The 12400-nt window shown below is 52.8% G+C and overlaps 6 protein-coding genes across 6 annotated transcripts; 3 read left to right on the top strand and 3 right to left on the bottom strand.

Annotated features, from left to right (window-relative positions):
• Window positions 1-127: 127 nt before the first annotated feature.
• On the bottom strand, window positions 128-1667 carry BDZ99DRAFT_91315 (uncharacterized protein). The gene is made up of 3 exons (XM_033729020.1): window positions 1592-1667; window positions 1313-1534; window positions 128-1256 (listed from the first exon to the last, which is right to left on the bottom strand). The coding sequence occupies exons 2-3, from the start codon at window positions 1366-1368 to the stop codon at window positions 305-307; spliced, it is 1008 nt and encodes a 335-aa protein (XP_033573132.1). The 5' UTR covers window positions 1369-1534; window positions 1592-1667; the 3' UTR covers window positions 128-304.
• Window positions 1668-2027: 360 nt separating this feature from the next.
• Window positions 2028-3245, bottom strand: BDZ99DRAFT_394214 (GroES-like protein; the record flags this gene model as incomplete). Its single annotated transcript, XM_033715877.1, has 3 exons — window positions 2028-2556; window positions 2606-3132; window positions 3165-3245. The coding sequence occupies 3 exons, from the start codon at window positions 3243-3245 to the stop codon at window positions 2028-2030; spliced, it is 1137 nt and encodes a 378-aa protein (XP_033573131.1).
• A 1145-nt stretch (window positions 3246-4390) lies between these two features.
• On the top strand, window positions 4391-5948 carry BDZ99DRAFT_465818 (GroES-like protein). The gene is made up of 5 exons (XM_033720635.1): window positions 4391-4624; window positions 4679-4712; window positions 4762-5010; window positions 5063-5149; window positions 5204-5948. The coding sequence occupies exons 1-5, from the start codon at window positions 4490-4492 to the stop codon at window positions 5815-5817; spliced, it is 1119 nt and encodes a 372-aa protein (XP_033573130.1). The 5' UTR covers window positions 4391-4489; the 3' UTR covers window positions 5818-5948.
• A 465-nt stretch (window positions 5949-6413) lies between these two features.
• Window positions 6414-7679, top strand: BDZ99DRAFT_448853 (uncharacterized protein). The gene is made up of 2 exons (XM_033718085.1): window positions 6414-7044; window positions 7097-7679. The coding sequence occupies exons 1-2, from the start codon at window positions 6560-6562 to the stop codon at window positions 7479-7481; spliced, it is 870 nt and encodes a 289-aa protein (XP_033573129.1). The 5' UTR covers window positions 6414-6559; the 3' UTR covers window positions 7482-7679.
• Window positions 7680-8775: 1096 nt separating this feature from the next.
• On the top strand, window positions 8776-9878 carry BDZ99DRAFT_394567 (uncharacterized protein; the record flags this gene model as incomplete). Its single annotated transcript, XM_033715904.1, has 4 exons — window positions 8776-8820; window positions 8888-8916; window positions 8968-9493; window positions 9558-9878. The coding sequence occupies 4 exons, from the start codon at window positions 8776-8778 to the stop codon at window positions 9876-9878; spliced, it is 921 nt and encodes a 306-aa protein (XP_033573128.1).
• A 259-nt stretch (window positions 9879-10137) lies between these two features.
• Window positions 10138-12183, bottom strand: BDZ99DRAFT_490130 (uncharacterized protein; the record flags this gene model as incomplete). The annotated part of the gene is made up of 7 exons (XM_033723035.1): window positions 10138-10348; window positions 10417-10544; window positions 10581-10731; window positions 10894-11242; window positions 11277-11577; window positions 11644-11797; window positions 12143-12183. 7 exons carry the CDS (start codon window positions 12181-12183, stop codon window positions 10138-10140), a joined length of 1335 nt encoding a protein of 444 aa, XP_033573127.1.
• Between the last annotated feature and the right edge of the window lie 217 nt (window positions 12184-12400).

Raw genomic sequence — 12400 nt, 5'->3', positions numbered from 1 at the left:
CTAGCTCAGAGGTTGTCCTATCTAATCAAAGCCTACGATGGAAGCTTCGCTGAATTTATGGCGCTCTGCTCATGAGAACTACTCCCGTAGTCTGGTCATCAATTTCTAACTTGCTATCTTTGATATATGAGGCGTTGTCGTGGAAACACTGAGACCCTAGAACATATCCGAACCATTCATATAGCTGGCCCTCTTGAGTCCAGAAAGTGCTCGTTCCTTGCGTTAATTGTGTCCTCCTTTGGCACTTTATGAAATTGTAGGATCATGAAAGCGTCAAGCGAGTGCTTCCCGATTAGGAGTGTGCTTAAACCCTCCTCCTCTTCTGTACAATTGCTGCATTGGCAGTAGTATTCTGTTGTGGCCTCACAGGCTCGGCTTTCGTAGCTTCCGCCTTCTTTCCCGTGGCATCGTTTAGAGTCTTCATCAGCTCTTCCTTCTCAGCAATGCACTCATCAGGAATGACTTTAGTACCATGTTCATGAAACCAGCACCAGCTGGTCAAAAGGGCTTTGGAAGTCTGGCCGATCGAACGAGAGTTGGCAGCCATGACTCCGATCATAAAAATATAAGGTAGATCGAATCTGGCTTGCTCATGGATCCATTGCGTTGACCATCTGTACGCGCAAGACCTTATGAGGTATTTGCATAGCGGCGAATTCGCGGGAAGGCTTGCAAATGCCCTCTTCACTAGAGAACCGAGCGGTTTCTCTCTAGATGGAGATTCTACGTCTAGTCGCTGCCATGTCTTCAAGGTTGTCAATCGGAGGTCGGGGACATCGTATTGATCTGCGAAGATGTAGATGTCGAGGTAAGCGGCATACAAGACGTCGAGTTCGTCTTCAATGCCTCCGTTGCTGCTAGTGTCATCTTTGCCCTCGTCATCACTTGCTCCTTCGCCGGCATCAGATTCGCCAGCATCGCCGTCATCGTCCTTGTCATCTTTGCCTTCTCCTTTCTCGTCGCGATTTCGTGATGTGCCCTCCTCCGTTTCAGTACCATTGTCCTCGTCTTCATGCCTAGCACGTCTAAGCGTATCCACATTCAGCACGCCTGAGTGCATCCATCGCATCACGTCCTCAATCGTCTCGCAACTCGTGTCTGGTAAGTTTGTTGACTTCTCGCTGGCTTCCTTGAATTCGCCTTTGAACATGTTGCGAAAGTATCGCGAATGCTGGCATAGTAGCTCCCGATATATGTTGTAGGGCTTCTTTTCGGGTCCGACCGTGAGGACGACAATTGTAGTGTCGGAGAAGTCGCTGGTTAACTATGTTAGCTTGGGAATTATGAAGTGTAGTATGCAGTATAGTCGTACACAAGATGAGAAACCTTGCGCTTTTTGCCCGTTGAGGCTAAGGACGCCGTAGACATGGCTGGTATCGGTCGGCCCAAATGTGACTGGCTTGTGCCCACGGTAGCTTGGAGCGCCACTATTGTGGCATTCGAACTTTATTTTTGAGCAGGCATTCGTGTTGTTGTTCCTGGAGACTGCCTTTGTCTGTCTGGGTACCTTTATAGTAGCTCTTTCATGAGACGGCTGTTTTCTAAGTTAGAACTAGACGAGCATTGTGCATTTAAGTTGAGAATGCCGTACAGAATTGAAATTGAAGCCAACAGAATCGTCGTCGTTCTCGCAGCAGGGTTTTAACAGTGTAGTGGTAGAATTAAGGTTGAAGACGAGCGTGGAGAGATAGAACTTTGGCCGTCGCGGTAAATAAAGAAATGACGCTAAGACGCCTGCGCACGTGCTCCTACCTTTCCTCCTGCCTCACCTCTCTCAAACTTCCCCAACCACTATTATAATCTTTACGTATACGTTAATTCTCAGCAACTCACAATGAAGCTATGGACAGATCAATTCAAACAGTTCTCATTCTCTCTACTCATCAAATATATATGCGTATGCATAAAACCGCAGCCACTCTGTACCGAGCTCCTGCTCGATACCCCCCATGCGCCATTTTCTCTCCGACCTCAATACCACTCATGCCTAAACACCCGAGTTCATGGCATTCTCAGGAATCGCCCGCTCAAGCCCTCTTGCCAAACGCCTTATCAAACCCAGTCAAAGTGAGCCTAAACTTCACATTATCATTCTTATACACCCTCTCCACCGCCTCCTTGCACCCGGCCTCACTAATATCAATCGTCTGCACCCAACTCTTAATCTTCTGCTTCGCCGCCAGCTCCAACATCGCCTCCATCTCGGGCCTGTTTCCAATATGGCTGGCGCCGATGTAGCACCCGTTCGGCGCAAAGTCCTGCGCCATGATGCTAGGCAGCGGGTTGTCCGGGAAGCCGACCATGTGGAAGGTGCCGTTGACCTTGAGGGTGGAGAAGTAGTCGGGGAGGTTGAACTTGTCGGTCGCGTCGGCGCAGTTGATGATGAAGTCCAGGCTGAACTTGTAGGGCTCGGCCCACTTGTCGTCCTTTGTGCTGATGAAGTTTTTGGCGCCGAGCTTGAGAGCATCTTCCTTCTTGGAGGGGGAGTGCGAGATGACGGTTACTTCGGCGCCGAGGGCGACGGCCCAGAGAACGGCGTAGTGGCCGAGGCCGCCGCTGGGGTGGTGTTAGGAAGTGAGATTGTGTGGGGTGAAAGAGGGCTTACAGTCCTACGATTCCGACTTTCTTTCCCGGGCCGCATCCCAGCCTTACCAGCGGGCTGTAGGTTGTCAAGCCGGCGCACATCATGGGCGCTGCGAGGTTCGTGTCCAGTCCGTCTGGGATCTTGAAGGTGAAGTACTCATGCGCGCGGATATGGCTCGAGTATCCACCTTGCGAGATGGTTCCATCCGGGTACGGGGCGCCGTATGTGTCGATTGAGTTCGGGCAATAGTTCTCTTGATCGGCCTTGCAGTTATTGCAAGTCAAATCGGCACCAATCTGCGCGCCAACGCCAACGCGGTCACCCACTTTGACGCCCTTGACGGCATCGCCGACTTTGACGGCGCGTCCGATCACTTCATGGCCGACGCAGAGGGGAAGTGGGATCTCAGAGCCCCAGCCACCGGTGATGGTGTGGACGTCCGAGGCGCAGACACCGCAGGCATCAATGGCAATGTCAATGTCGTGGGACTCGAAGGGCTTGAGCTTGAGCTGGAGGAAGTCAGTCAATGGACGCGTAGAGGTTTGCCCCTCTATGAGGCTGTGTGAGTAGAGAGCTATACCTCCTGCTTGGAGAATTTAGTCCAGTTCCCGTCTTTGATGTCTGTAACGACAAATGCCGTGGTGGTCTCTGGGTAAGGCATTGTGACTTCTTATGGATTGTAGGTGATAACTGTTCTTTGAAATGTGGAATGTGAGGTGGGGAAGCTTGCACTAGAAATTCAACTGAGGGGCAGGGAGGGGTATCGTATTACGAAGGACACAAGGATAAACAGCAGCTCTAGCTGGGGTGAAGGATTAAACTTCAGTTCCGCCAGTAGTGAGGTCATGATGCGGTGCATGGCGGGCTGCTCGAGAGTTGCTCTAGGGCCCGCGGCGGCCGTAATATTTGCCCCTCACTGGATTCTAGCCTAGATCTCCCGTCCAGACTCAGATTTTCCCCGTGGATATATAGGTGTTGTCTCCCGCACGCTCCCGTGTGCGGCTTTGTGATCTAATTAGCATGTGATGGCTGTGAATGTCCTTTAAAATGGTCGACAGCGTCGGCCGTTGAGAGTTTAGAATTTGGAGCTGCTCGGTGGCGCTGGCCGCCTTTTGTCCACCAATTATCGATTGAGCTGGAATATTCCACATGCAGTGCCCTCTTTGTCTCGATTCAGTCCAGCCTTCTAGCCCGAGACACGTGAGGTTTGCTCGCATCCGCTCTCGTGATTCTTCGTTCTCCCGAAAGACGAGCCGACGATGTGTCCCGAACGACACCCGGCTCCCATGGCTCTTCGAAAGTCGTTAAGATATTTTCGATCCCGTCCAATCGGACCGTCCTCTATACTCGGTCCAGCCTGCCCCGAGCTCAAGTGGAGAAAGCCTGGCTTGCTGTCCTTCAGCATCCACACGCAAGCGAACGTATCATCTGGCTCGCGATGCTCTCACGAACCTTCAGGGCAACCCGGCTGCAAGGCGTCGAAGACTACTCGCCCCTGGTAACAAGGACATCGTGGCGAATCCCCAGATAAATCTCCGGGTCAAGTGACAATCGCAACCCCGCGATCGTCTGAAGGAAGGTCTGCCGGTGATAGCTCGCTGCGGGGAGATCGCCCTCGTATTGCCGCATGCGGTAATCCGAATTCCCAGATTGGCCGCTCTGGACCACGCTGCAGGTCAATGGCGGACGTAAGTTGGGCGCCCAGGAGCCGCTGGATGTTGAATGCCGTCGTGCTTCAAGCTAAGGGGGCTGAGTCGACGGCTATATAAATAAGAGCCGGCGGCAGGATGAATCGGTGCTTTCTGGCGTTGTAAATATCTTTCAAGCGTAAATATATATATATATTCTGTTACTGGTCGTTGGTTTCATACCCTTTGTTCGCCGTTCGATTGATCTATCCAAGCCATGGCTCCGCAGGAAACATACTCGGCGCCAGTGTCTGGTGGCAACAGAACTATGAAAGCAGTACGATTCCACGGTGAATTGGATCTGAGATATGAGGATCTTGCGATCCCCAAGGTGGGAAAGGGTCAGGTGAAGGTCAGTGATAATTGCTATGCACAGTCGTGACCATGTTGGCTAATGTTTGAACAGTTGAGGCCAGCATGGGTGGGCATCTGCGGAACTGGTAATAACCCATCACACTGCTGGTCTGAATGATATACTGACGTTCTCAGACCTTCACGAATACCTCGATGGCCCAAACATATGCCCAACAACACCACATCCTATAACTGGCGAGAAAGTTCCACTGACCCTCGGTCACGAATTCAGCGGCGTGATAGAAGAGGTTGGAGAGGGGGTGGACGACTACAAGCCGGGTGATCGAGTGGTGGTGCAGCCAATCATCTATGACGGAACTTGCGGTGCATGCCTCGAGGGACTAATAAACTGCTGCTACAGCAATGGGTTCATCGGATTGAGCGGTGAGCGTTCTTTACAACCAATAGAGATCTTTGCACATGCTAATTTGTACAGGCTGGGGAGGTGGATTGGCTGAGCATATCGTTGTTCCAACTTCAACGCTATATCGATTGCCGGATAATGTGCCATTGGACGTTGGAGGTGGGTTGATGCATCTCGCCTAAATAGATATGTCTGACAGCTAACCCATGTCAGCGCTCGTCGAACCACTCTCTGTTGGCTGGCATGCGGTCAAGGTCAGCCCTTTCAAATCCGGAGACTCGGTTCTCATCCTCGGAGGAGGTCCTATTGGTCTCGCGGTGATCCAGGCCTTGAAGGCGCGAGGTTGTGAGAAGATCATCGTCTCGGAAGTGTCTCCTCGCCGGAAAGAATTCGCAAAATCGTTCGGCGCACACTATGTTCTCGACCCGACCAAGGACGACATAGTAACCGGATGCAAAGAGCTCTGCGAGAAGCAGGGTGTGCATGTCGTCTTCGACTGCGCTGGAGTGCAGGCGGGTCTCGATCAAGCTATCCACGCAGTACGCGCCCGCGGAACCATCGTGAACGTGGCTATCTGGGCGAAGCCAGCAGTAATAAACCCGAACGACTTGGTGTTTAAGGAGAGGCACTACACTGCGGTCGCGACGTTTGTGAAGGGAGATTTCCAAGATGTCATCGATGCCATCTCTGCTGGCAAGATGAACCCAAAGAGTATGATTACAAAAAAGATCAAGTTGAACGAGGTGGAAGAGAAGGGATTCAAAACGCTCATCAACGACAAAGACAATCAGGTGAAGGTGTTGGTGGAAGTGAGTGGCGGATTATAACCGGACTTGGCTGCTGTGTTTCAATTGGCAGGATTTCTTGCACTGGTGTTTGGCAAATTGAGCGAGTATTGCTGTGTCGCTTTCATTTCCTTCATCTAGCGTAGGACTGTGCTAAGCGCAAAATGTGACGGCGCCAGAGGTCTCAATCGTGGATAGCGCTGTGATTCGTGAAGCTGTGAAATGGCTACCTTAACTTTTACCTGCAGCAACAGGAGATGCGTGACATGTGCGTGCAACAGGGGACTCGGCAAAACGGAACAGAACTTCCTTGGTTGCTCGTCGACAGTTGGGTGGCATGATGGATGGCGTCGTAAAGGGTCCACGGCAACCAAGGGGCGCTGCGGAGAAATCAGGATCGCAGCCACGCGCCAAGGCTGGCCACGGTGGCCTCGATCCGATCTCCCGCATTACGAGGTCGCGATCGGCGGCGTAGGCCAATGGCGAGGGTGCAAAATCAAGGCGACGACGTTGTACTGTGGCTTGACCTGGCTCGTCGTGGAGGCCCCACGTCATCGCCAATCTCTATTTGGCGCACGGGCCATCTCTATGACATCGATGGATGCTGGCCTCTGCGGCTGCGCGTCGCCAGTTCATTCCCTCGAACATAGGTATAAATCCTCGCCCCCCAACCACCTTGCACCAACCAACCAAGCTACCTGGCCTATATCGTATCTCACGGTCCCCCAGTTCCCTTCTCCCACCCCTTCTTTTCCCAGCCAAGCATACGTCCAGTATATTTGCGATGGCAGTCTTGCTGAAGCTGTTTCAGACATTCCTCTATGCCGTGGAGTTCTGCTGCGCTGGCATAATCCTCGGCATCTACTCCTACTTCCTTTCAGTTCTCGCCGATCGGAATCTCCATATCCCAACATGGGAGAAGGCGGTTGAGGGCCTTTCAGGCGCTGCTGTTCTCTACCTCATCTTCGCCGTCCTCCTCACCTGCTTTCTGGGAGGAAAGACTTTCTTCGCATTCATTGCCGTTCTCCTCGATATTCTCTTCTGTGGCGCCTTCGTTGCCATTGCAGTCATGACCCGCCACGGCGCGCACAGCTGCAGCGGAAATGTCAATACCCCTCTTGGAACCGGCCAATCGAGCTCAAAGAACGGGTTCGGTCCAAACGGCTTCGGCAACAAGCATAACGATTCCAGCAACGTCACTTACGCTGTCAGCCTCGGCACAGCTTGCCGTCTTAATACTGCTTGTTTCGCTGTCGCGATCCTCGGAGCGTAAGTCACAGTACAGATACCACACCTTATCTCAAGTACTAATCGAATATAGCCTTCTCTTCCTGATCTCTGCCCTCGTTCAGGTCTTCCTTGCTCGCAAGCACAAGAAGGACAAGCGTTACGGACCCAGCCCATCCAATAACTACACTTCCGGAAGCGGCGGCCGCCGCAAATTCTGGCAGCGCAAGCCCAAGAACACCGTTGCCCGCGATTCTGAGCTCGGAACTGTCGGTGCTGGTGTCCCTGCTGGCCTCATGGCCGACAAGCACGATGTGCGCCCATCCCACGAGACTGGCTACACCGGCTCCACCGTTGCCCCAGCTGCTCCTCACGAGAACGGCCACAAGGTCGGCGGGTATCACACCGCTCCCACCGGGGGCGCTGTCAATCCGTACGGCTACGATAACACCCACGCTACCCCTGCCACCAACTACTAAGACGGCCGTCAATAGGGGTGCTAAGTCTGGCTGATGATTCCTAGATGGATTTTCCTTTGTTCTATACGTTTTTACGCATTATACCACGAAAAAGCAGCGCGCGACGTGGCGCTGATGTCTGCATAGTCGGAGAATGGGAGTTCTTTTAGCACGAAGTGTATGATAGTAGAGAGCAGAATTACCGCATTTAATACTTAGTGAACTATATCGAAATTGAGATCTACGATGCTTGAGAGAAATTGGGAAGTGCCATGCGCGGGAGACAAGATAGTCCTATCACAAGTCTACGGAAGTAGTGATATGCCTCCTAGAACCGTACCTTTGCAGAAGCTCGAGTGGTTTTGCGACTGATGACGTTGAAAGGAGATCACCAAATCCACGTGATGCTCCTTACTTAATCATTTTCGTAGACTAGAATAGGTGAAGCGTACAACTTCCAATCCACCTTCTCATTAACCGCTCCGAGTACCTGTGCCATACCCCGAAGTGGCCCTGCTCTCACACTCACCTTCGATGCACCTCTGACCCCAACCCTTCACATCCCGCAGCTACTATCAGCCGCGTTTCACCGGATCCGACCAGCAATTAGACGACATCTGTGCTGTGGAAGTGAGAGACCGAGGGAAGGACATCATTAACCATTGCAGGCAATGCAAGCAGGTACGGGGCCTGTTTTGAGTGGATAGACGACGCGGTGGCCAAGAAATGTGTGGTGAGAAAATGTGAAAGTATTGCCTTCAAGGTTGGATAAGGAAATGTTAGACGCGTTTTCACGCGCACTTTTGATCGCGGCCGATATTAAAAAGCTCCAGAAGCATTGCACAGAAACGCTGAAGATACAAGGAACGTCCGAGAAAATGGAGGGTTGCAGCGAGGCTATATCAGCCGCGTGAGCCGATAATCCTGTCTGCACGCGTCCGTCTACGATCCTTGTCATTCCATCTATCATTTATCTTGTTTGATTGGCTACAAAGGTATTCCGTCCGTAGCCGTCTGTTTCACTTCTTGCATCTTGTGCAACCACCCCAGAGGAATATTTGATGGCGACCCCGCATGTTTGATCACCAACCAGCATCGAGGTCCGCCAGCTCACGCCCCTCGCACCTTCCCTCGCTCACCGGACACCTCCCAAGCTCAAAATAAAATCATCTTCAAATCTCTCCTCTGCTATTAGCTGCACCGTCCGACTGTTAAAGGCGGTATACGCGTTGAGTCCCAGAAATACCTACAGACCTACAGCATCCTCGACAAACAGTCCGCGGAGTTGGGCGTTATCCCGAGATTCAGTCCCAAAATGGCGTACACTAGGAAAGAGCTTGTCACGGCTGGAAGCATCATTGTGAGTAGCCCAGAAGACACTCTTCTGTAGTTCATGAAAGACTATTGGAGCTTAATGAAATGTACAGTATCTCGTTGTCATCACCGCATTAGCCAGGTCAGGCCTTCTTCAACTCAGGTCACCCTACTCATCTAACAAACCCCACAGCTACGCAACCTCACGCGCCAACCACCTCGCCCTTCCCATCCCCCGTACTCTCTCCGGCTTCACCGCTGCTCTCCCCCTCATATCCGGCCTCCTCATCCAAGTCAGCCACTACCTGTCCGACCAACACCTCAAACGCCAAAAGTCCCTGCTCTCCAAATCTCCACCGCCACCCTACATCGTCGTCATCAACACGGTCATCCTGATCTACTCCTCTGTCCTAATCAGCTTGCTTGGCACCCACGTTGCCCCGGCCTCTGACCTTCTCTGCGGCCTCGAATCCCGGTGGCGAGCGCTACGTTCAGCTAAGAATGGCGATGTGATTAAGGAGATTCAGAATGCGCTGCAGTGTTGCGGACTCATGAATTCGCATGACCGCGCGTGGCCGTTCCCGGATAAGACGCATGGTATTGATGCGTGTGAGGTGAGGTATGAGAGGAATGTTGGGTGCATTGGGAGATGGAAGGGCGAAGAGCAACGATTGGCTGGGCTGTTGATGGGAGTAGTGGGGTTCGTGGTTGTGTGGGAGGTAAGACATACTCTCCCCAGAAACAACACTCTCAAATCGGACATGCGAGACTAATACTGCCTAGCTGCTCATCATCGTCAATCCTCGACTACGCCGCCCCTCCTGGCTTCACAGCGTCCTCCCTGACCGACTAAAAATCACGAATGGCGATGAGGAGCAGCAGAACACGACGGATCCGCGACGCGCGATTGACTTCTTATCGGCTGGAGGGCGCTATTCCGATAATCCTGTTGCGGAGGCGAGCGACAGCGAGGACGACGAGACCACAGATGCGCCGCGAAGGAGCATTGAGGGGCAGGTCGCGGAACTGTTCCCAACTGCGACGTCGTCTGAAGGGGAACAGGAACATGGTGGGCATGTTGAGAATGCTTGGGTGGGGAATTGAAACTGGAAGGTAGGGAGGTAGGTAAGTATGTCCTGGGCCGGAAAGCCACCTTTCTGTAAGCGGTAAAGGTTGAAGCATGGTAATGAGCATTAATGGTGATGCTGGGCACGATTTCGGAATCGATAATGGATGAGTAGGTCTGTGAGTTCGGTATTGCGAAGTCAAGCATGAGGTACCCCTCCCTCATAATTTTCACAGTGGAAGATGCGGCCCCATTGGTTTCGTTAGTTCCTCGTTGAAATTAAACACTCGTTGCCAATTACTCAATCGGATCGCGCCCTTTCTTCCTTTCCATCTCCCTATCATAATCCTCGTCGCTCTCAAGACTCAACTCTATGGGCTGCGTAATTGGCAAGATTGTAATCCCCTCCTCCTCTAGCCACTTCAGTCGCGCCGCTGTTGCTGGACGAGAGTGGTTGATGCTGTAGATCTTGATGCGATGGCACGACGACGTGACATGGAGGTCCCAGCTCCGTTCAAAATGTTAGCCCTTCTATCTAAATACCAGGAAGAGACAGGAAGCAAAAAGGAGACTCACCAAGCACTCCTCACAAACGTTGGCTGCGTGTTCAAGGCATTATTCCACGTTCTCACACAAAAGTCCAACCACCCCTCCGCATCAACAGGCAAATCAATCTGCCACAACCTCCACGCGTAATAGTACTTCTCCGACAGGTTCTCATCCGGGACTTCCTACCACACCCCTCCGCCATCCGAGCTCACCTCTACACGCTCCGGCCAGTGCCCGCCGCCGCTGTACGCCCACCCCCGTAGCTTGATAGTCCCATCATGCACGATCTGTTCCATCGTGACGGGCGTCATGACAGCCGAACTGACGGGCATATCCTGGATACTAAACCATTACTATATTTCGCATTCTGCTTCCCAATCTGCGGCGTATAGCAAAGATACTCCTTCATCTGCACCGGCCCATCAAATCGCGCAAAATCTCATACAGCTACTTCCAACCCTTCGCGCTAACATACCTAAACACCACCGTGCGCAGCGGGTACACCATGGATCCTCGGCAGGCGACTCGCCGTTCATCTCCCACGCGAGCAGCACCTCATTCACCTTGACCTTCCCGCCAACGGGCACCGACACGCCGTAGTTCTGCACCTGCTGGCCCTTCTGGAAGTCGGCATCCGCGCCGCAGAGCTCGAGATGCGCCGCGGCGGGGCGCTTGAGCCCGCCGCAGTGCTTGATGGCCTTCTTGAGCGATGAGCGACACGCCCGTCCAGCGCGCGCTCCCGATGGCCGCCGGCGCCCCACGGCGCGTTGATCAGCTCGGCGCCGTTCGCCGGGGTACGCGCGGATCTGCTCGATGCGGCGCGTGTCGCCGCACTGGATGGGTGACGACGGCGCTCTGGCGCGGGAAGAGGACTTCAAGGTGTTGACCAGCCCGCCGATGTCGATCGTATAGGGCGCCCGCGTCGATCTCGGGGATGCCGCCGTGGTTGCGGATGAGGTGGTCGCCGTTGGGCGTGATGGGCGAAGTGACGAGGCGCGCGCGGGGGTGTTCGCCGTTGTAGGGGAATTGGAGCACGTGGAGCATGTCGAGGGCTTTTTCGGCGAGGACGTAGGACGAGGAGATGGAAGGGGATGTATTTGAGGGTCGTGCCGAGGGCGTAGTGGGATTGTTTCCAGCGGATGCCTGAGAGGATGGGGTTGGTGGTGGGAAAGGGGCTGAGTTGGAATTCTGGACACTGGGAGAGGTTGTTCAGATGGGGGGAGAGAATGGGGGTTTGAGAAGATATTGGCGCACGTTGGGGAAGTTGTATTGAGATAGGTAGGCGGCGGCTTGCTTTTTCTTTTCGGGGTAGTGCTCCCATTCTATGTAGCGTTTCCAGCCTCCCTCTCCTCGGGGAAGTTGGGCTCTTCGGTCTTCAATTGAAAGGAGTCTGGATTGGAGTCTGGTGCTGCGGATGGCGCCATTGTGAAGTCAATTTAGAGTTGGTCGATAGACGAGGATATAGTCACTCGCAATGCAGTCTTCCACAATAGAGGTTTTGACTTGTCAAATTCAAAGTCCAAACTCCGCACACCCAACAGCGAAATGAAAGAATTAGTCTAGAGCAAACAAGCCCTCTTATCTACACAAAGGGGTATCTCAGTACAGATATATTCTGCATAGTTATGTTAGTCTAGCGTAGAACAAAAAAGCATCTGCCGAACGCGGCCCACGACGAATACATCTAATTAGGCCGTGAGTCGCGACGACTCATCGCCATGGGTGTGAGAAATATCTCGCTCAGTAGATAAACCTTTTGATTCTCGACATGGTTCGAGTGATGTCCCACGTCATGATGTTTAGGGCGCGGTATAGTTTCTTTTGGGTTTAGCTATAGATACAATCTTAGTAATGCGCCATGTCTAGATCATCATTGACCTAAGAATTTTACGATGAGGGCAGCTCCGATGTATCAGCGTTGTGAAATACTCAATATTTGGTTCCTGAGTCTTTCGGGCATGTTTGGAGGTCGTTCCCTGTACATCGTGCGTCAACCCCTAGCTAGCATGCT

The sequence above is a fragment of the Mytilinidion resinicola genome, assembly GCF_010093595.1.
Source record: "Mytilinidion resinicola strain CBS 304.34 unplaced genomic scaffold BDZ99scaffold_16, whole genome shotgun sequence".
NCBI classification, from domain to species: domain Eukaryota; kingdom Fungi; phylum Ascomycota; class Dothideomycetes; order Mytilinidiales; family Mytilinidiaceae; genus Mytilinidion; species Mytilinidion resinicola.
Note: the sequence above shows the minus strand (reverse complement) of the source record. Positions and strands in the feature narration are given on the sequence as shown.

Coding starts and splice junctions, on each gene's coding strand:
- BDZ99DRAFT_465818 (XM_033720635.1), top strand. CDS start 4,490: ATGGCTCCGCAGGAAACATACTCGGCGCCAGTGTCTGGTGGCAACAGA. Junction 4,713..4,761: donor GGTGGGCATCTGCGGAACTG/GTAATAACCCAT, acceptor TGACGTTCTCAG/ACCTTCACGAATACCTCGAT. Junction 5,011..5,062: donor TGGGTTCATCGGATTGAGCG/GTGAGCGTTCTT, acceptor TAATTTGTACAG/GCTGGGGAGGTGGATTGGCT.
- BDZ99DRAFT_91315 (XM_033729020.1), bottom strand. CDS start 1,368: ATGTCTACGGCGTCCTTAGCCTCAACGGGCAAAAAGCGCAAGGTTTCT. Junction 1,257..1,312: donor CGCAAGGTTTCTCATCTTGT/GTACGACTATAC, acceptor ATAGTTAACCAG/CGACTTCTCCGACACTACAA.
- BDZ99DRAFT_448853 (XM_033718085.1), top strand. CDS start 6,560: ATGGCAGTCTTGCTGAAGCTGTTTCAGACATTCCTCTATGCCGTGGAG. Junction 7,045..7,096: donor GCTGTCGCGATCCTCGGAGC/GTAAGTCACAGT, acceptor AATCGAATATAG/CCTTCTCTTCCTGATCTCTG.